Source organism: Apiospora aurea (assembly GCF_038362705.1).
Source record: "Apiospora aurea strain CBS 24483 chromosome Unknown utg000004l_segment0_segment0, whole genome shotgun sequence".
Taxonomy (NCBI): Eukaryota; Fungi; Ascomycota; class Sordariomycetes; order Amphisphaeriales; family Apiosporaceae; genus Apiospora; species Apiospora aurea.
In genome coordinates, this window is record NW_027117391.1 from 2,190,763 (window position 1) to 2,215,781 (window position 25,019).

The 25,019-nt window shown below is 55.3% G+C and overlaps 11 protein-coding genes across 11 annotated transcripts; 4 read left to right on the forward strand and 7 right to left on the reverse strand.

Moving 5' to 3' along the window:
- Positions 1-180: 180 nt before the first annotated feature.
- PG986_005464 (SEC14 cytosolic factor) lies at positions 181-1,806 on the forward strand (the record flags this gene model as incomplete). Its single annotated transcript, XM_066841686.1, has 4 exons — positions 181-368; positions 481-622; positions 754-1,129; positions 1,199-1,806. The coding sequence occupies 4 exons, from the start codon at positions 181-183 to the stop codon at positions 1,804-1,806; spliced, it is 1,314 nt and encodes a 437-aa protein (XP_066701548.1).
- Positions 1,807-2,100: 294 nt separating this feature from the next.
- Positions 2,101-2,898, reverse strand: PG986_005465 (Mg-dependent acid phosphatase; the record flags this gene model as incomplete). The annotated part of the gene is made up of 1 exon (XM_066841687.1): positions 2,101-2,898. The coding sequence occupies one exon, from the start codon at positions 2,896-2,898 to the stop codon at positions 2,101-2,103; it is 798 nt and encodes a 265-aa protein (XP_066701549.1).
- A 1,552-nt stretch (positions 2,899-4,450) lies between these two features.
- Positions 4,451-5,824, forward strand: PG986_005466 (uncharacterized protein; the record flags this gene model as incomplete). Its single annotated transcript, XM_066841688.1, has 7 exons — positions 4,451-4,880; positions 4,930-4,949; positions 5,004-5,156; positions 5,225-5,321; positions 5,365-5,536; positions 5,620-5,729; positions 5,793-5,824. 7 exons carry the CDS (start codon positions 4,451-4,453, stop codon positions 5,822-5,824), a joined length of 1,014 nt encoding a protein of 337 aa, XP_066701550.1.
- A 472-nt stretch (positions 5,825-6,296) lies between these two features.
- PG986_005467 (uncharacterized protein) lies at positions 6,297-7,166 on the reverse strand (the record flags this gene model as incomplete). Its single annotated transcript, XM_066841689.1, has 3 exons — positions 6,297-6,497; positions 6,565-6,807; positions 6,828-7,166. The coding sequence occupies 3 exons, from the start codon at positions 7,164-7,166 to the stop codon at positions 6,297-6,299; spliced, it is 783 nt and encodes a 260-aa protein (XP_066701551.1).
- Positions 7,167-8,903: 1,737 nt separating this feature from the next.
- On the forward strand, positions 8,904-9,506 carry PG986_005468 (uncharacterized protein; the record flags this gene model as incomplete). Its single annotated transcript, XM_066841690.1, has 2 exons — positions 8,904-9,072; positions 9,127-9,506. The coding sequence occupies 2 exons, from the start codon at positions 8,904-8,906 to the stop codon at positions 9,504-9,506; spliced, it is 549 nt and encodes a 182-aa protein (XP_066701552.1).
- A 769-nt stretch (positions 9,507-10,275) lies between these two features.
- PG986_005469 (uncharacterized protein) lies at positions 10,276-11,783 on the reverse strand (the record flags this gene model as incomplete). The annotated part of the gene is made up of 4 exons (XM_066841691.1): positions 10,276-10,914; positions 10,981-11,463; positions 11,557-11,586; positions 11,646-11,783. 4 exons carry the CDS (start codon positions 11,781-11,783, stop codon positions 10,276-10,278), a joined length of 1,290 nt encoding a protein of 429 aa, XP_066701553.1.
- Positions 11,784-13,198: 1,415 nt separating this feature from the next.
- On the reverse strand, positions 13,199-13,851 carry PG986_005470 (uncharacterized protein; the record flags this gene model as incomplete). Its single annotated transcript, XM_066841692.1, has 2 exons — positions 13,199-13,351; positions 13,450-13,851. The coding sequence occupies 2 exons, from the start codon at positions 13,849-13,851 to the stop codon at positions 13,199-13,201; spliced, it is 555 nt and encodes a 184-aa protein (XP_066701554.1).
- A 1,416-nt stretch (positions 13,852-15,267) lies between these two features.
- Positions 15,268-18,822, reverse strand: PG986_005471 (Glycoside hydrolase 2 (Mannanase- beta-galactosidase); the record flags this gene model as incomplete). Its single annotated transcript, XM_066841693.1, has 3 exons — positions 15,268-16,225; positions 16,293-18,702; positions 18,762-18,822. The coding sequence occupies 3 exons, from the start codon at positions 18,820-18,822 to the stop codon at positions 15,268-15,270; spliced, it is 3,429 nt and encodes a 1,142-aa protein (XP_066701555.1).
- An 860-nt stretch (positions 18,823-19,682) lies between these two features.
- On the forward strand, positions 19,683-20,093 carry PG986_005472 (uncharacterized protein; the record flags this gene model as incomplete). The annotated part of the gene is made up of 3 exons (XM_066841694.1): positions 19,683-19,697; positions 19,771-19,880; positions 20,003-20,093. 3 exons carry the CDS (start codon positions 19,683-19,685, stop codon positions 20,091-20,093), a joined length of 216 nt encoding a protein of 71 aa, XP_066701556.1.
- Positions 20,094-20,592: 499 nt separating this feature from the next.
- PG986_005473 (uncharacterized protein) lies at positions 20,593-22,590 on the reverse strand (the record flags this gene model as incomplete). Its single annotated transcript, XM_066841695.1, is given in 5 exon segments — positions 20,593-20,634; positions 20,647-20,712; positions 20,887-21,207; positions 21,352-21,562; positions 21,818-22,590. 5 exon segments carry the CDS (start codon positions 22,588-22,590, stop codon positions 20,593-20,595), a joined length of 1,413 nt encoding a protein of 470 aa, XP_066701557.1.
- Positions 22,591-23,311: 721 nt separating this feature from the next.
- On the reverse strand, positions 23,312-24,757 carry PG986_005474 (uncharacterized protein; the record flags this gene model as incomplete). The annotated part of the gene is made up of 3 exons (XM_066841696.1): positions 23,312-23,665; positions 23,748-23,814; positions 23,859-24,757. The coding sequence occupies 3 exons, from the start codon at positions 24,755-24,757 to the stop codon at positions 23,312-23,314; spliced, it is 1,320 nt and encodes a 439-aa protein (XP_066701558.1).
- Positions 24,758-25,019: the final 262 nt, after the last annotated feature.

Consider the following 25,019-nt stretch of genomic DNA (forward strand, 5'->3'; position numbering starts at 1 on the left):
TGTACGAGCTTCATCAGTGTTCCATGTAGCACACCAACCTACCTTCTTTCCTCCTTCGCTGGCATCCTTTAGCTCGACTTTGAACCCTTCCTGCTTTGGATCTGTCTCTTACTTTCCCGCCCGTCCTATAGCTACCATACCATACCATACCATACCTCTATAGCTTACCCGTTGCCTATCATGACCAAATCGAGCTCGATTCACCGGGTTCCCTCGGCTGGCGGGGTCGAACACGGATATCCACAGGGTCACCTCGGCCACCTCACCGCATCGGAAGAGCAGGCCCTCAAAGACTTCAAGGTCTTCCTCCAAGAGAAGGGTGCTTGGACTCCGGGGCCACCACCGTCGCACGATGATGCTACGTTACTGTATGCGCCTAGTCCTGCCCTGCTGCTGCTGCTGCTGCTGCTGTTGTTGTCGTTACCTAGGAAAGAGCATCTAGAAGGATAAGAGAGCTGACGCCATTGGGCAACCATACAGGCGATATCTCCGGGCGCGCAAGTGGGTAGTCCAAGATGCCTACGGCCAGTTCAGCGAGACCGAAAAGTTCCGCTCCGCCAACGAGATAGACGTGCTCTATGACACCATCGATGTCGATGCCTACGAGACCTCCAAGAAGCTTGTGAGCCTCCGAAACGAAACAATCAATTGTGCACGAACATGATTTGCTTACCAAGAAGCATGTAGTACCCCATGTTCACGGGACGACGCGATCGACGGTATGACTTGGCATCTTAACAAAACAGCCTACAGGCAATGCGTTCAAGTACTAATGGACGGGAACATACTAGGGGCATTCCGATCTACGTTTACCAAATACGGCATCTCGACTCCAGCACGGTAGCCAAGTACGAGAAGTCGACCGACACCACTTATAGTAGCGCCAAGACGGACGGCACAACCCCCGCGAAGCTCCTGCGTCTCTTTGCGCTGTACGAGAACCTGACGCGCTTTGCGCAGCCCTTGTGCACCCAGTGCACTGATCGAGACAATGCCGAGACGCCCATCACCCTGAGCACAAACATTGTGGACATTTCCCAAGTCAGCTTGCGCATGTTCTGGAACCTCAAGTCGCATATGCAGGCAGCCAGCATGCTGGCGACTGCTCACTACCCCGAGACGCTCGACCGTGCGCAGATCCCTCCTCTAGCTATTTTGTCTACATTACGGGTCGGATGCTAATCGGAAATGAGTGCAGGTATCTTCATCATTGGCGCCCCTGCCTTCTTTTCGACAGTATGGGGCTGGGTCAAGCGCTGGTTCGACCCCGTTACCGTCTCCAAGATCTTCATTCTCGGCCCCACCGATGTGCTGCCAGTCTTGACTTCCTTCATTGATATCAAGAACATCCCCAAGGCCTATGGCGGCGAGATGGAATGGAAATTCTTCGAGGAGCCCAAGTTTGACGACGAGGTGAAGCGACTTATGTCGTGGGAGAACGGCTACACCGCATTGCCTCCGGGCCCTATGTACTGGCGGCCGTATGACGACGGCAAACGTCTCGAGCTTATGGCCGTCGGTACCAAGGACAAGAAGCAAAGGATGGATCGCGTCGCTACCATTCCTGTCGCCTTCCCCAACCAGAAGTTTGGTGAGGACAAAGTTGCGGCGCCCGCTGCCCCAGCTGCAGCTACCACTACGACAAATGGAGAGACACCCAAGACTGTAGACGCTGCAGCTGTGGACTTGAACAAACTCTCCATCAACGAGGCCGCGAAGGGGAGCGAGGGAGCTGAGTCGAACGGGCTCTCCGAGAAGACTGCACCAGACACCGCTCCTTCGAAAGAAACAACCCCTGTTCAGTAAATATGGTCATACTGTTGGGTTATGTATAGAGAGCATACGAGTACTTGGGGCCCTTTTGGTGGCACCCTGAAGAAAGGAAGACTTATACCATTTCCCTAGGCACATTTGTGCATTTAGACGATTGATCTTGTGTAGGTGGACATGGGCGGCATGTCGGATTTGGTTGCCTTCTATGTACCATATAGCTTATGCTAATCTACCAACTCCAAACGCCTCGCTGAATATAAACACGTTACAAAATAAGTTGACCCGTTGCTGTCTATGGCCCACTCACTGGTTTGGTGTGTGACCGCTCTAATTCTTGCCAGCTCGACGTTTCCTCCAATCCATGATGCCCTTCTCGACCTCCTGCCACGAGACGCCGTCCCGCACAAGGCGCATCGTGACTCCCAAGCTCTCGGTCTCGCGGTTCCGGCTCTCGTCGTCGAAGAAGAGCATCTCGGTGTAGGGGATGCCCGTTTTCTTGTGGATGGCCTCGAAGTGGCGGATCTTGGAGCTCGGGTAGATCTCGAGCCCGGCGTCGAAGAAGTCGAGCGCCCGCCGCGCCTTGTCCTTGCGGCCGAGCGCGGCGGTGAAGGCCGACACGGCGGCCTCTTTCTCCTTCCCTCCGCCGCCTCCTCCGCCGCCGCCGCTGCCGGAGCCGCCGATGCCGCTGAAAATGGACCCGAGCGCGGGCACGTGCAGCATTTTGAGGAGCTCACGCCCCAGGTCGGGCGCCGACGTCCGGCTCGCGACGGCGATCTTGATGCCGGCGATGCCCAGGCCGTGCAGGACCGAGGGCACGTCGCTGTAGAAGGCGAAAGTCTCGCCGACCTTGTCGACGGCCGTCGAGTTGTGGCTCCCGGCCACGACTTTCAGGGGCGGGTAGACGTGCGTGTCCACCCAGAAGGGCCAGAGCGTGTAGTCAAGGTCGAAGACGACGAGGCGCGGGAGGGGCCCGCCGTCCGTCAGGATCGAGGGCAGGAGGCGCGGCGGGGGCTGGACGGGCGAGGGGCCGCCGTTGCCGTTGATGCTCGGGAGGTCGGTCGTCGAGTTGGAGGCCGTCGACGCCAGGGAGGTGTTGGTGCTCGCTTTGGAGAGCTTCTTGATCATGTTGGCGGCGGTGACTGCTGCTGCGGAAGCTGGGGTGGAGGCGCTGGCACTGGTGGTGGGATCGGTGGCCCGTTCGGGGGCTGCGGTGGGTAGGAGAATTGCAACGACTGCGATCAAGAGAGTGAAGAGGAACAAGGTAGCTCGCGACAGCCAGAGTGGCATTCAGATGTACACACGGCCCCTGGGGTAGGATTTGGGAAACCTGGACTACGGTTTTGGTCTTTCAGCCTCAAGGTTTGCTGGGATGGGATGGGATGGAGGGGCTGAATTCGGAGGGAGTGGGCGAGCGACGTCGCAGTAGCGTAGCATGCAACCCCTCAGCCCCTGTTCGTGTGTCCTGCAACTGTGCCTCTCAGGCTTTTTTTTTTAGGGGCCTGGGCACTGTCGTCATGGGTTCCAATCTAGAGGGTTGTGGGGGGCCGGAATAGCGTACTTACTAACCTACTTCTTACTGTACTTACTGTACAGTGGTGGGAGCGGGGAAATATATGCAGCACTGCTGCAACCAATCGCTCACCTCGATCCATTCGAGGTTGTGTTCATGTTGACCCCAAAAGCTGCTGTCTATGCCTTCAAAGTCATCCCTTAACATGTCCGTTTTAGTACCGGCACCACCTGCTGCAGGCCACAGTCGTCGCAAAGGCCAGCCAGAACAAAAAGACGGAACCTACCTACCTAGAAGAAGAAGGGGGAAGATACGACTACATATGGCATCCTATGCGGGGAGGGGGCCGTGACTTCTCCAACTTATAACGGACTCAGAACTATGTCCGAGGTCACTTCCATAGTAGTACCACGGATGTCTCGACAAGAGGGCCTTGACCTGTTTGACCCTGCTGGAGTAGAAGCAAATCGTCAGACGGTCGTTCGGATTTATATGCTGCATCGGATTTAACCGACGAAGCCCTTTTCCGTCGCTGCAAGTCCACGTTGTGCGTGCTAAGTAGCGCATGTCGGAAAACCACCGTGGCTGGCGGCGTACGATCTGCAATAAAGAACCTACAGTTGACCCCGTTCCAAATGCCGACTTGGGCCTTGGAGGTATTTCCAACCACTCCTGCGTCAAATTACTGCGGGGGGTGGTCCTCTAGGTAGCACTCAGCACTCTGCGTACTACCTATGTGCAGATTGCGACAATGGGCCAGTTTCGCCTGCTGATCCTCGTCCATGTACCGACTCGGCAATTTCTATGCTTAAATGATCCCGACAGGCCCAATCAGAGGCTCTATACCAAGACTCCATATGCTCGATTGGGTTAAATCCATCGATGCTTTGCGGGGGAAATACAGGGCGCCCGGGTGCTCTGGCGGACTTCCGGTGCCTGAGCCATCGTCCTATATATCAATGCTCTGCCACGTCCTCCCCCAAGGCTTTGTCCGTTTTGTCGAAGAGCTCCTTCCACGCCCATCTTTGATCCTGGATCGCCCATAAACAAGCATTACGGTTGTATCAAACTACACAACGGCCACTTTGAGACTCGCGATTCGTTACTCACTCGGATCGCAAGCTATACACTACCTCCCTGCACATCTCCCGGCAGATCTTCCCCACCATGGCTGCCGAGGCACCCCGGAAGATCATCCTGAACCGGATCAGCCATGCGTACTACAAGTACAAGGACATGGACAAGGCGGTCCAGTGGTTCCACGACTTCGGCTTCACCGAGGAGAAGCGGGTCAACGGCGACGAGAAAATCTACTTCCGCGGCTACGGCACGGCCCCCTGGGTCGTCTGCGCCGTCAAGGCGGACCGGGACGAGTTCGCCGGCGTCGGCTACGTCGTCGAGTCCGAGGACGAGCTGCGCTACGCCGCCGAGACCCTGCCCAAGGCCACCAAGATCTACGAGCTCGAGGACGCCCCCCGGCAAGGGCAAGTGCGTCACCTTCTACGACCCCGTCGACAACTTCCCCTTCCACCTCGTCTACGGCCAGGAGGAGACGGGCGTGCTGGAGATCCCGTTACCGCAGGAGCCCATAAACTACGTAAGTTTGTATCCGTGCCAGCCGCCCTCCTTATCCCAAATTGCGGCAGCGCCGCTCGTTCTGCGACGGGTAAGGTTATGATTCATCAAGAGACTAATGTGGTGTTTTCACCCCCTCGGATAGCCGTTCGAGAAGAACCGCCCGAAGAACCACTTCCAGCGCTTCCAGAAGAGACCGGCCCCGGTGCACAAGCTCGGGCATTGGGGTCACTGTAGTACCAACTACGCCAAGGACTACGAGTTCTACACAACTCGTTTCAACCTTATCGCGAGTGATGTAAGTTTATACATATTCTTGGGGCCTTCTTCTGGGTTCAAGGGCTCGCTGACCCGTCTCTCTCTTAGCTTGTACATGACGAAGCTGGTACCGATATCACCTGCTTCTTGCGGCTGGACCGCGGAAAGGAGCCCGTCGACCACCACTGCTTCTTCTTTTACCAAGGTAAGCCTGTAGAGGATGAGTGATATATACCTATGTATTGCAGTACTGCTAACAGCCCGATTGTCAGGACCTAAGTTCCACGTCCATCACACTTCGTATGAGACGCATGACTTCGATACCCAGGTCTTGGGCCACGACTGGCTGAGGGAGAAGGGGTACAAGAACTGCTGGGGCGTCGGAAGGCACGTCCTGGGCAGCCAGATCTTCGACTACTGGTAGGTGGGGGAAACGATCCCCTTCCTGCCCGTTCAACGTGATCGGGCATGTATGAAACCGTAACACTGACCAACGTTGGCAGGTTCGATCCTAGCGGTAACATCATGGAACACTACGTAGACGGGGACCTGGTTGATGACACCCAGCCTCCCCACCGCTCAAAAGCTTCGCCTGATAGCTTGCATGTCTGGGGTAAGTTGTCGACCCAAATCCTGCTCTTTCCATTATCCTGCCTGCTCACAAAAATCAATCTAGGACCCGACGTCCCTGGAGACTTCCTGGAGTAATTAAGTAGATAGAGATAGCAATTTGTCAATACCCTATGAGATTGGGTTTCGAGGTATTTATACGAGAAAGATTTATATGAGAGAACATCCACTGCGGTTATGAGACCGTCGGTTTTTACTTTTCGTACTTCACGAGCCGCTCCTAGTTGCAGCAGGCACAAAAGAGTCTGAGGGGAAACCAATCTAGAAACTACGTGATGGACACTCCTTTTTCAGCAAGCGTAGGGCGTCATCATTATAACAGTCATGGAAGCTCACAAATGACACAAGCATGTTGGATCCCAAAGTTGCAACGAGAAAACATCTGAAAATTTTGTATATATGTCCAGGTTTTGCTGCATCTATACACAGTTCAAATACTCCCCACTCCCTTATTTAAATGCTTTCTGGAGAGATGTGGGAAATCACATATACAACGAAACTAAAGCCTGCACCAATCCAATCCATCATATGCTGGTCTTCCTTGTCTCCCTTAGTTGGGGACGCACTGAGAGTAGTAGTCGTTCTGCTTCTTGCAGGTACCCTCGGCGCAGGAGGTGGCGCCGGAGAAGCCGTTGCCGCCGCACTGACCGTACAGGGCAGCGCCGGAGTCGCCAGTGGCGGGAGCGTCACCGCCGGCAGCAGGGGCAGAGGTAGTAGGAGCAGCCGCGGCGGCGCTGGTGGCAGCACGGGTCTGGGTCGCGAGGGTGGTAGGGGGCGGGCGCGCTAGCAGCCGCGGAGGAGGCGGGAGCAGAGGAGACAGGGGCGGCGGCACCGGCGTCAGCGGCACCGGCACCTCCACCGCCGACGGTGAAGTCGATGCAGGACTCGTAGGTCTGGTCGATGGAGCGGGCGTCCCAGTAGTGCTGGATGACACACTCACCGGCGGTGGTGCACTTACCGCCAAGGTCGGGGATCGTGACGGTGACACTCTTCTCGTCGGCGGCCTGAGGGGCCGAGTTGGAGGCGAAGGTGTCGTAGGTCTTCAGGGGGTGCCGATGATGCTGTTGGACTTGGTGTCGACAATGGAGATGTTGGCGGTACCGGTGTGGGGGGCGCGCAGGTCGAACTTGATGGGGACCTTCTCGCCGACGGTGTAGGACTGGACGTTGGCCGAGTTGTCGTCGAACTGGAAGCCCTTGCAGAGCCACAGGTTGCAGTCGGCCGTCATGTCCTTGGCCGCGACCTGCAGCTCGCCCTGGATGTTGCCGAAGGCATCCGCGGACTGCTGGTTCTGGACCTGCTGACCGCACGCGGCGGCCATGGCCTTGCCGGCGGAACGGGGCTTAGGAGAGGAGATGGCGCCGTGGGCCGAGACAAGGGCCGGGGCGGCGAGGGCGATGAAAGTAAGTGCGTACTGCATCTTGGCGAAGGTTGTTTGGATGGTTGGTGTTGTGAAGAAGCGGTTGGCGATAGCAACGTTGGTAGTATGCGAAAAACGGACTAAATTGTTGCACCTGTGCGATGGATATCTCGTGGTAGAGTATAGAAAGAACGTGAAGGTCACCGACCTGGTAAAGAATGAAGATAGTTAAAGCGAGGGAGGGAGGGAAGAGATCTGAACTGGACTGCTGAGGAGCGTAGCAGGAAAAAAAAATGCAAAAGAGTAACCCGAGCCATGGCCTCTCTATATACTCGGCCAGGCGCAACAGCCATACCTCCTTCACCCCCCCACCACCTGGACCGAAGAGCGATCGATGGCTTCTTCCGAACAGTGGACGGTCCTTCATCTCGAGACTGAAGGGGGTCTCGCCCAAGAGGTCCAGAGAATTGTCGGCTGACATGGACCGAGGGGGGTCCTTGCTTGGTTCCTGATATTGGGTAACGGTTTCGTCCCATGTCGGATGGCGTTTTGTAGCAGCATCCTTGCCAATGACATGTTCAAGACCGAATCAAAACAATGGGGTCGCCGTCGACTCGCAGAGCCGCAAGGTCGCAGGCGCCGGCAGACCAGTGGTCAGTGGTAGAGCCCGTAGAGCGCGGCCGTGCGGGCTGGTACTGGCATGAGTTGAGTCTAGGATCCGTGTGATTTTGCTTTTACCTGCGACGATCCAAGTGGAGATACGAGGTGCGTCGGTCCAATCCGCACGCATGGTTCGCGCCGAGGTGGTGGAACGGAGAGGCGTGACGGGGGATCATATCGACCAGGTCGGGCATAGGAGCCCAGAAGGAGCCAGTTGGGAATCGGGGCCAAAATCCGCCAAGATGCCAGAATCCAGGGGCTTGCAGGCAATCATCTGGAAACACGCAGGTGGGGCCGCAACGGGGGGCTGCTTCTGAGACGGCCCTAGCAGGGCTCAGTTCTGGGCTCAGTTCTGGGCTCAGGGCTTCTGCAGGGCCAGCCGTGGGCAAACTCCAGACGATGCCTTCGTCTGGAAATTGGCCAGCACGGCCCTGCAGCGGCCCAGTGGGTCTTTGGAGGACGTCCCCAGGCACTGTCCAGGGCATCTCATCCAGAAAACTTCATCCGATGTGCCCGACCGCAGAAGGAAGAACTGCTCAGAGTTTCTCCGGCAGATCATGGTCAGCCTGCTCTCGGCAATTGCCTAAACGGGCAGTCTGAACGAGGCGGTCGTTTCCGTGACTAGGCGACGACTCACTCATTGGCTTTTGTCGTGTTGCTAATTCCCAGCCAGCGGCGGAAGGATTGGAGTAGTGGACGGACGTCTTCCAACGCTCGGCAGTGCATACACCAAGATAGTAATTGCCCTCTAGCTCAACAACGTCTAGGTAGCCTATGTAATATCCATTCCCAATGGTCAGGCAGCCCACAGTCCCAAGAGACCCAAAGCTCGTTTCTCTTCATTTTCGATTGTTTGGTGGAGTGGTCCCGCCCAGTCCTTCGTCTACGGCGCCATGAGAGAGTCGTTGGCCGGTGAAGAAGACACTGAGTCCCCATCAGGGCACACATTGGACAGTACGATGTCGTAGCCCTCGAAGCGTACCTCGCAAAACACCGAGTCGACGGCTACAGCTTGGGTCGCGCTGACGATGTTTTCTCGTGCTCCTGGAGAACGGAAGCATTGAAGTTTATCGTCTCCTCGGCGCGTAACAAACAAATTAGGATGCAGTCGATGAGGGTCGCCTCTCCCCGCCCGGCATGCCACAAGATCTTATCGACGCCTGCGCTGCACGCCAGGTGGACATGGCCCGCTACCTCCTGGGCCACTCGGAGAGTGTCGAAACGTATTTTCTGGATTCGTCCACACAACCCTCCTATCGGCATGCGCGGCCATTCCGTGGGATGGACAACGCTGAAAGCCTCATGGGTGGGTTTCGGCCATGCCGTTCGTCAGTGCCACACTGCCTGATGAACTGACCAGACTCCATGGGGAACACATATCTAGACCTGAACACCACGTTCTTCCCAGATCTGTCGAACTCCCGTACTGCTGGCCACGGTGTGCTGGCCCGTCTGCTCCTGGGAAACGGGGTGGGCCCGAGCCTTCGCGAAGACGACAGCGAAGCTGGCCTCCTGCCAAGTATCCGGTCACACTCCCAGCCGGCTCCGATACGGTGCCCTGTTCGACGAAGACAATGCATGCGAAAGGGGGCACGCCCTTGCACCATGCCGCGGGAGACCGACGGTGCGGGCCAGTACGGCCCTACTCCTGCTCGAACAAGGAGCCGGTGTGGATGCGGCCAATGTCGACGGCGAGACGCCGGTTCGTTCGTCAGCACGGAGCCGGGGCCACAGGCCTAATCCCCTGCCACAAGGCATCGAAGAAATGTTCAATATGTTCACGAAGCTTCACGATACGCCGAACGCACTGCGGGGAATGGAGACCGAAATCTGCGAGAGAATACCAGGCCGCGCAGCGGAGTTGCTACCAACTTTTATCGTCGCCCTCTAGATGTTTTGCTACGCGGGCTGTCCTTCGTTATGGGAAAGCTATGGTTCTATACCACTCACTGAATCTATAGTGCGTAGTCAGACACATACCCAGAAAGGGCGTGGCAGACCAACCATCCCGAGAGTCGTAATTGGCAGACGATCCAGGCACGGAGGATTGGGTCAGACAAAAGAGTCGCGAGAATTCAATCTGACCAAATACCATGACAGCTCCAGGCTGAGCGCAGCCACCTTTATTAATCTAAAATAGTTCTACGTTTCCTTAGGTATCCTCGGCTCCGGGAAGTCATCATCGAGTCGAATATTTACGAGCTGGTCCATATTCGGCAGATACCGACGAAACACTGGCCCAATTGTCCAATTGTCAAGGTCTGCGACACATGCCTGTTCCCACTCCTGGTAAGTTTCTACCGTACCAAGGGGGTTCTACATCGCATTGCTCAACATTTGAAACACATACCTTTGCAAGCTCTGTGAAGTCTGGTTGGCCAGTTGTCTTATTATAGCAAACGATTTCGGAAAATTCCATAGCAAAGCTACATCTGCAGAAGAAAACATCGAGTTAGATGGGATGCTAGCATAAGCGCTGTGTGTGATGTCGGTTTCGGAATGGGTCTCCCTACCTGCAACCTCGATATGCATCCATGAGCCACACAAGATTCGGGTGGGCCTGCATAGATGGGCGGGAAGTCACCGCATCTCGCAGTTTGGGATAAGCGATCGAGTCGACAATCTCCACGTGGGGGTAGAGCAGCTGCTTGGTGGTAGGCCGCATCCATTCCGGCATGGCCGCGTACGTCTCGGGCGACGGGTCGATTCGCCACCGCATCAAAATCCAGACACGCCAAGCGGCGGCCATGGAGGTGAGGGTGCAGGCCGTGCCCGTGATGCTGAAGATGAATCGGGCCGCCCATTGGGACAGGAGCGACGAGCGCGAGAACTCGGTGGGGCTTACGATGGCCAGCACGTTGTGGTGCTCGCCCGTGATCTCGCGCGCCGGGGTGCCGGCGGCGATCAGCTGATGGGCAATGTCGAGTATTCCCGAGAGAGCACCCTTGGTAGAGTATCCTGCCCATTGTGAGCCGCTATACATCAAGAGTGCTGGGAAGCAGGGCAGCTCACCTCCGGAGCAGCAGTTTGCCGGCATGGCTGCCCAGAGAACATTGCAGATATTCGACACCTGTATAGCCTGGACGTTTGCCGGGTAATGGTTCGCCTTTACTCCGCTGGTGAACGGCAGGTTGCCAAAGTATCGGAGCTAGAACACGTCTCAGATATATATATATATATAATGTGCGGTAAGTAGGGACTTGTTGTGGCTTACCTGTAACAGAGGCTCTTGCCATATTTCCGTGTCATAGGGGCTCGTGTCCGTATCGCCGTCTCCTTCGTCCACATGCCCCTCTTCTTGCTGGACGTCCCATGTGCTGCTATCAAACAGCGGCACGAGGAAACTCTGCTCGAGGGTGCGCAACGACCAAGCTGGCTTGTGCGCTGTAGAGGGAGTTGGCTGCATATTTCGGCCTTGGGGCCAGAGAGAAGTTCGGGTTTCGTCCCCGGCCTTCCGCAAACGCTCCGCAATGGCGCTGACGGCCATTCCCATCCTCAGATGGGCCAGTATCTCCGCCGCCTCTCCATCGCTTCGGCTCTGCAGGGCAGTGAATACGGTCTTGTAGTCTTCCTCTCGCAGTTGCTGGGCCTCCAAGTTGGCATGGGCGTTTTGCAGAGAAATCTTGTCGTCCGTCAGGCTGGAGACACACTCGACCTCGCGCAGGGTGCAACGGGTGCATGGCGAGTTCCCGTCACACTAGATGTAACGCCCAATGGCTGTCAGCTGTGAGGTAGAAAGGGCGGATGGAGCCCATCCAGGGACACCGCACGTTTTGGGGGAGAGACGTACCTTGACTTTTTTGGCTCGGCATGGCTTACACTTGATAGAAAGAGCAGTTCAGCAGAGCCCAGAAGTATACAGGGCCGTTTGAGACTCACGGCATGCTTGGTTATCTGGCGTCTGGGTCTAATGTTACCCTTGAGGCCAGCTTGGGGTGCCAGTACTTCAGGGCTGGGGCTGCCTTTGGGTGCTAAAGGGCGGCGCTGAGAAGTACGTGGGTTGTTGTGATGTTGCATGGCAGGATGGTATGGAGCCATGTAGGTTTGGACGGGCAGACTGCTTGCTGTCGACTACTTCCTATAAGCCGTCTGCAGAGTCCAAGGATGGGGGTGGTCTAGCTTATAGATGGGGGGGGGGGGGGTTGCTTGCTTGGCGCTGCCGTAGTGGCTGCCCGAGCAGAAGAAAACTTGAAGGGACAGTCGGGAGCGCGTGAGGTGAGTAAGGCGGATGGACGATGTATACCTGCCCGTTGAAGCAGGCACGGCAAGTACCTACCCTCACCTCTCGAGCAAATCTGCAACTCTCACGCCACAACTCGTACCAGCTGCGCTTTCATGTCTCGCCAAGTCGCAGCTTCCATCTATAAGATGCACGAATGCAGCCGCATTGGCTCCCAAGCTCTACACCGACGCTGCATTGCACCCGTCATTTACACGTCATGCATACAGACCAATATCAAGAAGTGCATTGAGCCTTGCCATGGCGTTTTGCAAATTTCGATGGCAAAATACCATCTCCTGATACCTTATAATTGTCACGCGGGGAAAGTGCCATGATTCCTGCGGTCTGGACGTACATCAATTACCTTCCCTCCTTCCTGCATCTCTGCATCCCGAATCCCCACCAACTCACAGATGGCCACCAGCCTTTTGGAGTCAAATCAACCGATCGATCGGAGTGTTTTATCGAGTACATGTAGTTCGGTAGTAGTGACGAAAAGTAGAAGCATGGCCCAATTACCACACACCCAACCCTCTATCTGTACATGTAACTAAAGTTAATGATGGTGATTTTCGTCTCAATTTCTTCCGTCTACCCAGTACCCAGTGCTACGATGCTGGCTGACTGGCGGCCATGTTGATCCCAGACAAGGTGGAGAGGACGGGGGAAAAAAGGGAAAGAAAGAAAGAGAAAAAAAACGGAAAACAGTCAGGCCCAACTTCGGCCGTCCATGACATCGCTCTCAGCATTTCCTTGATTGTAATTTTGTTTATAGTCAAATCGAAGGCCACCTCTACTGGCTCTGCAGATTAGTAAATTTGATTACTTGGCGGGTCTAACGCCAGGGTTCATGGTATGCATGTCATGTATAAAGATCAAATTGCATTCTGTACCATGGTGTCCGCCTGTCTGTCTCTGCTGCGGTTTCTCAAACAAAGCAGAACGGATAGTCTGCACGCAATAAACTCCATGTTTTATGAGCTAAGGGGGGGGGGGAGCGGGCTTCCGAACTTCCAATTTGATGCTCACCTGACGCTCACACCCGAGAGGCGGTCCAAAACAGCCGGATTGGACGTTGGGCGATATGTGTACTCGTTCCCGCGCTTGTCGGATATGGAAACCAGGACCGACGACTACCTAGTTGCCGCCATACCTCGAGCATCGTCACTGCCCCAAGACGTCAACGTCGTCGTTGTCGTCGTCGTTTGTCTCATTCGTCGGCTTCGACGTACTTGATTTCCCCATCGCCCTCCTCCATTGGCGGGCCATCTAGCGGGTGCGCAACCGTCTGGACGAGTTGATCATGGAAGCCGCGGCAGGTCGGCTTGTGCGGGCCTCCGACGACGAATTTGATGGCCGCACACTGTTGAGCGATCAGTCAATCTACATCTTTTTCTTTTCTCTCTCTCTCTCTCTCAAGACCTTATGCATGACATAGGGGGGGGGCTCCACCAGACATACCGTGAAGTTATAGCCATAGCCGGGGATGTACTGCTTGACCTGGAAGAGGGCGTCCTTGCCGATCCACTCCCGGACGCCCCGGACGCGCATGAAGCAGTAGTCGTCGGCGCGGTGGATGTGGATGGGCGGGCGCAGGTCGCGGAAGTCCTCAATGGAGCCCTCGTTGACCACGGTCGCCTGGAGGGTGACGTAGGCGTTGTTCACGTCGAAGACAAGGCCGACGTCGTGGCCGCGGATGGGCCACTCCTCGACGTTGGTCCGGTCGTAGGGGTCCATCATGTCGCAAGGCCCCTCGATCCCCTGCTTCATAATGGGCGGCGGGCTCGTCATGCGCATGTCGGCCCTCACGACATTGCCAGCCAGCAGGCCGAACAGGGCGAGCAGTGTCGTCTGGGCACGCATTTTGAGGAGGAGTCAAGGAAGTATGCAACTAGGGTACGGAACTGGGGATAAGAGAAAAGGGGAGGAACACGTGGGTTGGCACAAGTCACAGCAAGGTTCCGATGCCCTCGTTCAAACGAGTATGGGCAAGGGGCGGTTTATTATAAGCCCCTGCCGCACGAACTAGAGCAAGTTTGAGCCTCTTAACACGAGACGTGCCGTTGTGTTTATGGCGACCGTTGAAGTATATGTCTATGCCTCATGGCATGGCTTGACTATTCCGGGTTAATACGTCGAGCCTCGTAGGCCGGGTCACCGGCCAGGCCTCATTCTATGAATCCAGCTGGGCATTGCACTGTCCATGTGAGCTTGTTACGGTCACCATGTCCACATGCAACCCACATGTATCCAGCGAGCTTCAACGTTTGTCGTGACCCTTTAACTACTCATTCACGCAAGAATGGGAGATTAGCTAAAGGTGATCGGCCCAGGAAGAGAATCTAGCCCCTTCTGTTATGTTGTCTCAGTCCATTGCATCGATCTACGAGACACGCGAGTTTAGGTTCGTTGCAACGAAATTCATGTCACCGCTTTCTCTATCACACATTTACCAGCTGACCGCTCTGGGTCAAAAACGGTTGCATCGTGCTAGCGGTTATACCTGTATGGGTACGATGGTTCATGCATGCCTTGGGCATCTGTACATCGGGGTAGCCAATGATGCAGGAAAGAAAGTGGGCAACGAAACCAATGGTGCTAGACAGAAATCGAGCCTCTCTCGTTACGCATTGGCTTCCCTTGGTGCAGCTGCTCCGAGCGATCTATCGTGCGCTCGTATGAAGTCAATACCCTGCCCTGGACACCTTGTAGTTTCCTACGTGTGGCAGCTACCCATCCGTGCCAACATGCGGAATCTCGACCAGGCCACACAAGGCGCGCCGTCAAGGTGCCCTACCGAGCGCTAATGCGGCTCGTAATCACGGTGATGTAAACACGGGAAACCGATCGAAAAGATTGCCCAAGTGTTGGCTGTTCTGCCGGCCACTTCCTTGGCTCCTGTAGAATCCTGCTCAAGTGCGCCCGGCACGCAGTGGAACCGCCCATCGAAGCACAATGCATCGACACCAAAGCCAAACATAACTCTCGACAGGGGATGATAAAGGTGCGGCCAAACAGGTTTCTCCGGATTAGAAGCTATGTTCGTACTACACCCAGCTCCAACCCATTACAGGATGGGATATCTCACTTCATTTCAGGGGTTAGTTAACATTGCCTGTCAGAATCGTGACTCACAGGTACTGAACAGGAGATGTTTGAAATCATGAAATATGCAAGCTTTTATATACGCCTCTAAGCCGGGCAAATACTATAGATTTAAGTATACAGCTTGTTGCGATGGAAAAACGCAGCACGCAAATCCGGGCAACGACAACAAGACTAGCGTCTCCTCTTGCCGCCGCCACCGCTCTCGTCCGCCTTTCTCTTGCGGCCCTCTTGGCGCCAGTAGTCTTTGGTCTCTCTCTTCTCGCGCTGTTCCTTCTTGTCTGCGAGGACCGCCATCTTCTTGCGGAACTCGGCACGCTTCTCCTCCTTCTTGGCGTGACGCTTGGCCACCGTGTCTTTGCGAATAGTCGTGAGTTTTTGCATGAGGTCGCGAGCCTTCTTCTCCTCGCCCCCCAAGACCACGGCACGCTTCTGTGTGTATGTCTTGTGGCGCTGAGCCTTTGTCTGGATGATCTGGGACTTGAAGGGCAAGTCGGCGGCAAGAGCACGGGGCACTCGTAGAGGGTTGAAATGGCGCGTTTGCCTCTCAATCGGCTTGTACTTGCTGTCTTTGTTCTGTGGCGTGGGCAAGCCTTGGTCTCGACGAACCTCACCAGTCAACCGCATACCCTGCCATCCTCCAAGCAGGTTCGTCACAGGGTTGTAGTAACGGTGGGGTTTGATAGGATACCAGGCGCGCATAATCACAATATCGCTCATCAGGATCTTATCTTCGAAGGTTGCACGGAACTTGCCATCGTCCTTGCTGAGAGCCTTCTTGATCTGACCGCGAACGCCGGAAACCGTCTTGATGGCCACACCCTCCATCTTAGCCACTTCAAGAGACGAGTTGAACATATCTTTGATGAAAGCAGTGTTCTTGAAGATCTTGTAAGGTACACCAGTCAACTTGAGCTTCTTGACAGTTTCGGTCGTCTCATCAACGCTCAGAATGGTGCCCGAGGCAGCAATTCTGAAGCCAGGGTTCTGGGACGAGAACGAGTTGAAGGCGGCGAAGCCAGTGTTGGGTGCTATAAGAGGACCCCACCAGGTAGCAAAGCAATGCATATGTTCAGGTGTGTACTTTAGTAGACGGTTCCTTGTTCGATTGTCGGATGTGCTGTACATGGGTCTGAGTAAAGTCAGTTAGTTTGGGCATCCTAATGTCAACTGGAACGTATAAAGGGGGTGGTGCTTACAGAGTCTGGAATCTGCGCCAACCCAGAGAGATGATAAGAGGGTCTCCGGACTTAAGAATCTTCTTATGCCATCTGTGTCTCTTGATTCTCGCTTGGCAGAATCCAAACCGATCTTCAGTCGGAGTAATTCCGCCAATAATGATTGGCATACGGGCATCGAAGTTCTCGGTGAACTCGGCCGGTACACCTTCGATCGTAATGGTCACATACTGACCAGCGCGGTAACCCTCAACACTGACACGCTGCAACTCATCCAGAGCCTCGAACTCGGCATTGTTGATATCGAGCTGCTTCTGGATGACAGCCTTCTGCCTGTCATACCATTGGTCCTCACCGAACTCGTCGGCATCTGCACCGGCCTCACGCCGAGCATTAGCCTTATCGTTGGCAAAACCCTCACGGTCTTCTTGTTCGAATCGAAGCTTCAGTTCCTCTTTACGCTTCGCGTTCTGGGCTCGCTCCGCGTCGAAGTCTTCCGCTGGCTTTGATTCAGCCTTGTGAACCTCGCCAGTCTCAAGATCTTCAAACTCTCCATCACCCTCACTGTCTTCGTCTCCAAATGCGTCCTCGCCATCTTCGCCTTCTCCGCCAGCGCCATTGAGGTTCGCAGTGGTGAAGCGCTCTCGAATGAGCTCGATGTTATCTTCCAGGGTCCACTTGACAGCGAGTTGCTCGTAGTCGTAGGTAGGCACGGCGCGATCATCAGTCGAGGTGTCCTTTTCGTTCTTGGTCTTCTTGAAGAAATCATCTTCGTCAGCTGCTTCGATATCGTCTTCCTCTTCCTCTTGTTCAACCTCGCCTTTCCACCTTTGCAGAACCTCATCGGCGGAAATGGATGTGTTGTACATCAGCCGTGCAAGATCAGCAGTCCGATATGATGGACGGTTGTCGTGCATGCTCGATGCTCTTCGCGTAAGGTTCTCCTTCCACCGGCTTTCTGCTTGGTCTTCGTCGTCGTCGTCGAGGTCTTCGTCGTCATCCGAATCCTCATCGGCTTCCTCATCCTCATCTTCGGAGCCAAGATCACCCATATCCGAGTCGCTGTCAGCAAAGACAAATTCATCGTCGTTACCAGTCTTATCCTTATCTTGGCGGAAAAGTTTGCCCAGTTTCTGTTCACTGAACTCAGCCTCCTCGTCCGACCCAGCGTCGTCCTCGCCGCTGACGAAGCCCTCGTCGACCATGATTTCGTCTTCGTCATCGTCTCTGTCAGCCACCCTGACGGTTCTGTGCTTCTTTCTACCAGTGTCCTCTTCCTCGGCGACTTTCAAGATCTTTTCGCCACCGCGGAAAAGTTGGACACCATCGTCGGTTTGGCCGAGCAGCCTCTTCTGATCTTGCAGTGAGATGATGAGTTCTTCGCCTTCGCCGCGTTCGACACCCTCGGCGTCCTTGTCGAAGTTGAAGCCCTTCTCCCGGGTAATCCAGATGGCGTCTCCATCAATCTTGAGACCAGATCTGTCGGACATGGGCGCGTGGACCTTCTTGTCTTTCTCATCCAGCCTCCTCCTGCCGGTCTTTCCTGTTATTTTTGCCATTGCCTGTACCATTTGCGGTGTAGGACACGGATCCGGCAGCGCCTGGACTTGAGATACGGTGAAGTCGCCGAGGCCAGGGATCGTAACTCTCTGCCCCTCGGCCGAAATGTTGGTACCCCTTAGATATCCGCTTAAGGCGATTGTTCGGTCGCAGTTCTTGTCTTCCTCCATGGCTGTAGGGTGCGTAACATCTCGGAACGAGTCGATGACAGAGTAGCAATGCGAGTTTCGCCAAACTAAAGGTCGAGGGTTCTTCATGACCGAAAGGAAACGGGACAAGTTGTGGATCTCGCGGTCAGGGTAGCGTCCGTTGATCACTCCAGACAAGTAGAACAGGTGGGCGCCGTTGTAAAGTTCGCTCCAGAGTCGGTGCTTCAGTCGCTTCTTTGCGTCTTTCAGTGCTTGGGGCTTTCGGAACAGATCCAAATGAGTCAAGACGCCGAAGACATTTCCAGGCATACCCGTGGCACTTAAGACGTTGAGAAATTCCATAGTCTCCATTTCAAACCCGTAATTACCGTCAATCATCAGCAAAACAATGTCGGCCACCTTGGCCGTGTCCACCATAGCTTCTAAGGTATTGGGGCATTCCTGGAAGGTCAAACGTTGTTTCTTGGACGTGACTACGGTAATTGGGCCCTGGGGCTCCTGCAGGGTCTCCTTGGCATATCTGCGAACCAGCGACTTTAGAAGTGTGGTCTTTCCGACGCCTGGCGGGCCAACGATGGAGACGAGACGAGGCGCGGGTGCTTGGTCGGGTGTGCGGTCGGCGAGAGGGACGTGAAAGCTTTTCTCCTTGATATCCTGCGAGCGAGCGGCTTGTCTCGCAAGCTTGCCTGGGTTGGAAACACCGAAGGCCTTGGGGTTGACATCTAAGAGGACAAACTCGGTTAGGACAAGGCATCTGGGAAGAGAAAAGACATATACCAACCTCCGGAGTGCTTCTTCTTTTCTTTGGCCTTGCGATGAGGCTTATGCGACTGGTCCTCCATGATGGCGGCGTTTCTGATGTAAAAAGCACCAGAACCGTTCGCAGGCTGGGATCGATATCCTCTACGTACATACCTGACTCCAGTTCCCGTACCAGTAAAAAAAAAAAAGTTCGAGATGGTTATCTAATCGCAGCTTATCGATTCTATCGATGTGGGGCAATATATTTAGCGGGAACGCTATGCCTCGTACCTCTGTACCCTGTGTCTGGAGTACCTACGTTAGTACCCTGGAAACCTAAGGGAGGGGGCAGTGGGTTTGATAAGATAACCGTTCCAGTCGCAACAGCGAGGCGATAGACCCCTCATTCTGCCCATACTGTTCAGTGTTGTCTTTTGCCAGGCTGCCAGGTAGCACATGGAAAGACCAATGCAAGTGAGACATAGATCAAACTAGTATGTCTTGATGGTAGATGCATCGCGATGACAGCGAGTCCCAAAACCTTGGTTGGGCCGCAAAGCCATGCCTTGTTCTTGTTCTTGGCAGTTCGTATGGTGTGTGTGAGGTCACTGAAGCTGTCGTCTCATGTGGTGTGTGACTGACGGCTCGGCTTCAAGAGGCAACCTTAGGCACAAGCTAGCGGCATGACGTATGCAACTGTGTTTGTTGCGTCCACTCCTTTATCTCGCTCTCCGTCCGTAGGCTCGCGTAGTATTGGTTAGGTAGCCAGCTGTTGATGGGGTTGGATCCTCAGTAAATAAGGCGGCGGCCTCTTCTTAATAAGTACATGCATCCCCATGCCTCCTCGACAGCTTCTCCTTCTTCCAAGACAAACATCAACCCCAAGCCCACATCCCCACGCTCCTATTATCTAGAAGCAATAAACCCCAAGCGTTTCTTCCGCGAATCAGCACGAGCCAAAATGCCTACCTACATCGTACGTCTACCGCCGTGTTGCACGATTCGATTGCTGCTCAGCCAGGGGGGATTTTTAACATTCACTTGAACAGGTCACCTGCAAGCCCGATGCGTCGGCCGACCAGATCGCCGCGGCGAAGAAGCATGCCGAGGACCAGGGCGGCAAGATCGGCCACGAGTACAACCTCATCAAGGGATTCTCGTATGTTACTGCCTAATCCCTCCTCACCCTGTTCTGTCCCGACTGCCATGCCATGTCCCCAACCAGCCCTCAGCCTGCAACTATGTTTCTCGACTCGGACTGACCGGTTTGCTCCATATCAGCGTTGAATTCCCCAAAGACTCCATTAGCACCATGGAGAGCCACGAGCACGTTAAGGCCGTCGAGCTGGATCAGGAGGTCAAGACGCAATAGAGGGGTAGCGCACTGTAGCACACTGTAGCAAGGTCCTGCGGGGCATGCGTGAGAGGGTCAGGCTCTACCACATTGCGTGAATAGCTCCCTGCATTATCTGAATAAGTTGAAACACTACGTCTTGGCGTCTCGAATACTTTTGTGAACAACCAGCTTATGAACATGGTCACGTCCCACCTCATCCACGCTCTGGCGACTAGTCATGCTCCCGTCACTATCTTGAGTCGTTTGGCTTATTTCTAGCTTCAAGTCAACATTCAAAAACTATTTACTAAAAGATCATTTCACCAAGCCTAAATGAGCGCTCAAACCAGATTCCATACTTATGATACCTCTCCCAAGTGCCGCATAAATAGGGGCTTGGAAAGGGGGGGGAATGCACATCAAAACCAGACATACCCGCAGCCGACCTATGACCACAATTTGCAACCCAAACCCATCCTTTTGTAGGAGACAGCACATGACCTTCTGAATTCCCACTGCACGGAACCAGATTGCGCTATTCATCTGACGCATCTGTGATCTTGACCCACATCTTGCTCTGTATGCTTACCGTTGATGGCTTCACTTCCCACGCCTTGCCGGGATTGACTATCTGAAAGTCGAAAGCCCTCAGCAACTGACAGGACGAATAAGTCAGCTTATAGCCAACATCCGGTTCTCAAATGGCACCGCATGCTCAATGCTTCATTCTTCTCTGCTTCCTCCTCCACATTCGAGGCAACAAATCCGGTTTCATATGAACATCACGCAGAAGCTGAGGACGGAGAAAGGAAACGAGCCGGGCACTTACCTCGAAGTAAATCTTGTTCATTTCGATCATGGCCAGGTTCTTGCCCGCGCACTGCCACCTCCCGAATCCGAAGAGCAGCTCCACCGTGCGGACCCTCTCCTTCCGGGTCTCCTCGTCGCACTCGAGGAACCGCTCGGGGCGGAAGAGGCGCGCGTCCCGGCCGAAGACGTCGGTCCGCCGCATCATGGCGACGTTGTTGGCGCCGACCGATGTGCCACCGGGCAGCGGGACGCCGCAGAGCGTCGCACCGCCCGGCGGGAGGACTTTGAACAGGCCGTAGAGCAGGGGCGGTCCCATTCGGAAGCCTTCCCACATGACGGCCTGGCGTTGTAGGCAAGATAAAACGATAGGGGTCAGCCCAAGTGCTGCGCCCCACAGGCGTTGCAATCCATCCGCAATGTAAAGAAGGAAGGGCAGCAAGAGCTACTTATATACCTAAGTAAGGCACGGAAGCAATTTACTCACCTGGAAGTAAGAAAGACTCTTAGCCTGTTCGTTGCTGATCGGGGACGAACCATCCACGCCTGCAGCCTTGATGTTCTGTTTCAGGCGCTGGTAGACTCTCGGCGCCGTGATGATATGCAACATGGTCGTGCGGATGACAACGGCTGTGGTGTCTGAGCCGGCCAGGATCTGAACGAAGGATTCGGCCAGAGTCTCCTTTTGGCTCATTCCACTGCGCATAAATGCTCCCTAAGTTGTGGTACGGTCAGCTCCATTCAGCCTTCTTACATTTTTGTTTTATGACCTGGCGGTTCTGAGGGAAAAGACGGGGATTGTGGATGTCGAAACGAACAATCATGTCTCCTCGATCCTTCGCGTCGTCCGCGAAACGCCCACGGATGATTTCGCGAGCAATACTATCCGGAGATACGTCCTATTAGCATCCAGTTGGTAGCCGCCGAAAGAAAAGGGACGAGATGGTACTGACCCTGAAATCCTACCCATCCCGTATTTATCTCCTGGCCTGGGAGCCAGCAGCGGTGCGATTAAAGGAGAAACAAGCAGATGGCGCAATGGTGGTATCTCGGCCAGAATTGATGCCACTGCCTCGAACTGCTCGATCCCATAGGTGTATCGATACTCGTCGTCCTTGCCATCCAGGAAGCCGAACCTCTGCCCGTAGCCGACGTCCGTGATGAGGTCGACGGTGAAGAAGCGAATGAGGTGCGCGAAGTCAACCTCGACGAGATCATCGTCATCGTCGCCTCCCTTGGAGGAGGAGAGGTGCCGGCGTCGGATAGCGTCGATGAAGTACTTGATCGTTCTGTCAACGGCGTCCTCGAAGTCGACGCCGCCATGGCGCCCGCTGTAGCCGGGTGCCGCCTTGGCCTTGAGCCGGTCGTGCGGGCCGATCTCCAGCGAAGAGAACGTCGTGTCCTGCTCCGGGTCCAGCTTGGACATCGAGTACCACGTGTCGCGGTGGGCCAGGCTGCGGGCCCCGTTGAGCTGTCGAAAGGCCTGGGGATCGTCGATGAGGACCTGGTTGGGCCCCGTCCGCACCACGGGCCCGTACTTGCGCAGGTACGAGTGGTCGACGCCGCCGCCGCGGAAGATCTTGTACGGGGCCCATAGCCATGAGACAGAGGCGAAGAAGGGGCCCGGAACGTGGCGGAGCCGCCACCAGGAGATGGCCGTTGACACCAGCCAGAACGAGAAGAACACTACCACGACTAGGGGCCAGATGTGCGCCGAATACTCCATGATCCCAGTTTGGATGTAGATGGTAAAGCCCCTGTGTGCCTCAGTCTAGTCCAGTCACTATGGAAACCGCCTTGGAAGTATGAGGCTCTATCAAATTGTTCATGAGCCTCCGACAAACTGTATGCGCGTGCCTTGTTTTAAGGATGGAGTGCGGCCTATTGGACGAACGACCTCATTTATCTACGTGCATATGCCGCGGGGTAACGAGTCGTACGAGACCTCCACGAATCTTTGTATACCTACAATGGACGGACCTCATTATCCGAGCGGCTATTCGTTGCTGCATCATCGGCGCCCGGGACTCTGGCACCCAGCGATTAGGGGGTGGTGACCATTCGTGCCACGATAGGAGAAAGACGCCGCGTTCCCGTGACAACGTAGAGCACGATTGGGTCTCGGATGACAAAGGGTCAGACACGACAGGTATGTTGTTGAATGGTTTGGATTCTTCTAGTAGAGAATCTAGAATATGCTAGATGATGGCCAGTGAAGCCTCGGTATCTTATACAATTCCCCCAATGGGTATCGGGACCTTGTTCCCCACGAGAATCCCCCCGAAGATGCAAATGCTCCTGTTCCCATCTCCGCCGCTATCCCGCAGATGATGTTTGGTTGGTACCGCCCTTTTAACGCCGTCGCTCCATATAATTTCAAGTTCAAAAATGACAACCAAGCCATCTACACATAATGGACATAGTAAACAAAAGAAACACGAGTGGAACTATGGTAGTACCCAGCCATCCTGGCCGCAATACTCGTCCATGACTTCCACAAACGCATTTACCCGATGCGTCATCCAGCCCGACGCCATGGTCTCCTCGCCCTCGACCGCTGGACGTCGGCGACCGAGCCGCATCATCTTAGACGTCCTGCAAGTCGACTGCCCAGAGAGCGAGTACTGCATGCAGTCCGGTTGGCCCAGGCAGACCTTGTAGCAGTCCCGCATGGTGATGGTCGTGCCTTCGGGGTACTCCACGATGTCTTCGGACATATTGTCCCAGGCATCGCGTCGCGATGCGATGTGCGGCAAGACCCAATTCGTGAAGACGTCTCCGTGCCGTAGAAGCGTGCGGTTCTATTGCAAAAGTTCAGGTTAGTATGAAAAAGTAAAGCTTCATCCTGGCAAGGATGGGGCTCTGAAAGCCAATGCAACTTACCCCCTTGTTCCACTGGCGCTCGAACATGGACATCTGCACAATGTCAGATGGCGCCATGTGGTGGTAGCTGGCAATATTGTAGCACCAATCCTGGCTCGTAGGGTCGGAGACAGAGCCCAAAAGCCCAGCTCGGCGGGGTGGTCGCCGTGGAGGTTGGGGCGGGCGTAGAGCAAGGGCACACCGGCGTCGGCGAGGGCCTTGCCCAGGACGCAGTCGCCGGCCCAGTGGCTCGCGGTGAAGGCGTCGTAGAACTCGAGGTTCTGGCGGCGGTACTCGACGACCATCTCGAGCGCGGTGCGCGACAGCACGAAGCCGGAGCCGCCGTGGGCGAAGGCGACGTCGCCGATGATCATGGGGTTGCCGAGGTAGTGCGGCTGGGCCGGATCGAGGTTGGCGATCCAGTCGAGCACGTTGCGCCAGAAGATGTAGCTGTCGCCCTCGTAGAAGACGTACCAGTTGGCGCCCGTGGCGGCTCCCTGGCGCAGCGCCTTCTCGGCAGCGGGCAGGAACTTCCACTTGTCCAGCCGCCAGCCAGGCGTGTCGCGGCCAGCGATAGTACTCTGGGTAGCGGCCCACTGTGCGTTCTCCTCGTCCGAGAAGGCGGACCGGCCGCCGTCCTGCAGACGCTGGTAGTACTCGAAGTCCGGGTGGGTGTCCTTGAGATCGGCGCGGACCTCGTCGAGGGCGTCCTGGACATGCACGCCGTCGATGACCTCGTCGTAGTCGGAGTAGATGGCGTAGTGCGGGACGCAGCGCAGGGTGGTGGCGAGGTGGGTGGGCACCTGGTCTAGGGACTCGGTGGCGCCGGTCTTGAAGACGACGAAGACGTCGGAGAGGCCATCGTGATGCCTGCAGGACTCTTCCGTCTCGTCCTCGAGGAAGATCCGGTCGGTAGCGCCGGGGGCGGGCCGGCACCAGCGGATGAGCTGAAAGAAGACAAAGAGACTGAAGATGAAGATGAAGACGGGCGACAGTAACCGAGAGCGCGGCTTGAGCGAATGGGCGTACATGATGCTATGCGATTACGGGGCGTGTGGAGGATAGGATGGATCAGTGAGCGGCAAGCATAGCACACTCCCGGGGTGAAAGACGAAGACGCAGTCCTCTCTGGGTTCTCTCTGGTTCTCTCGAAGGGGGCCCTGCCGACTTAAGAGATGTTCCACTACAGGTATAAAACAAGCAACTCACTGACCGGCATACGCAGAATGAAAGAGCAAAAAGAGGCTGTTGGTTCCAAAACGGGCGCGCCTCATTGTACAAGTAGTAGCACCC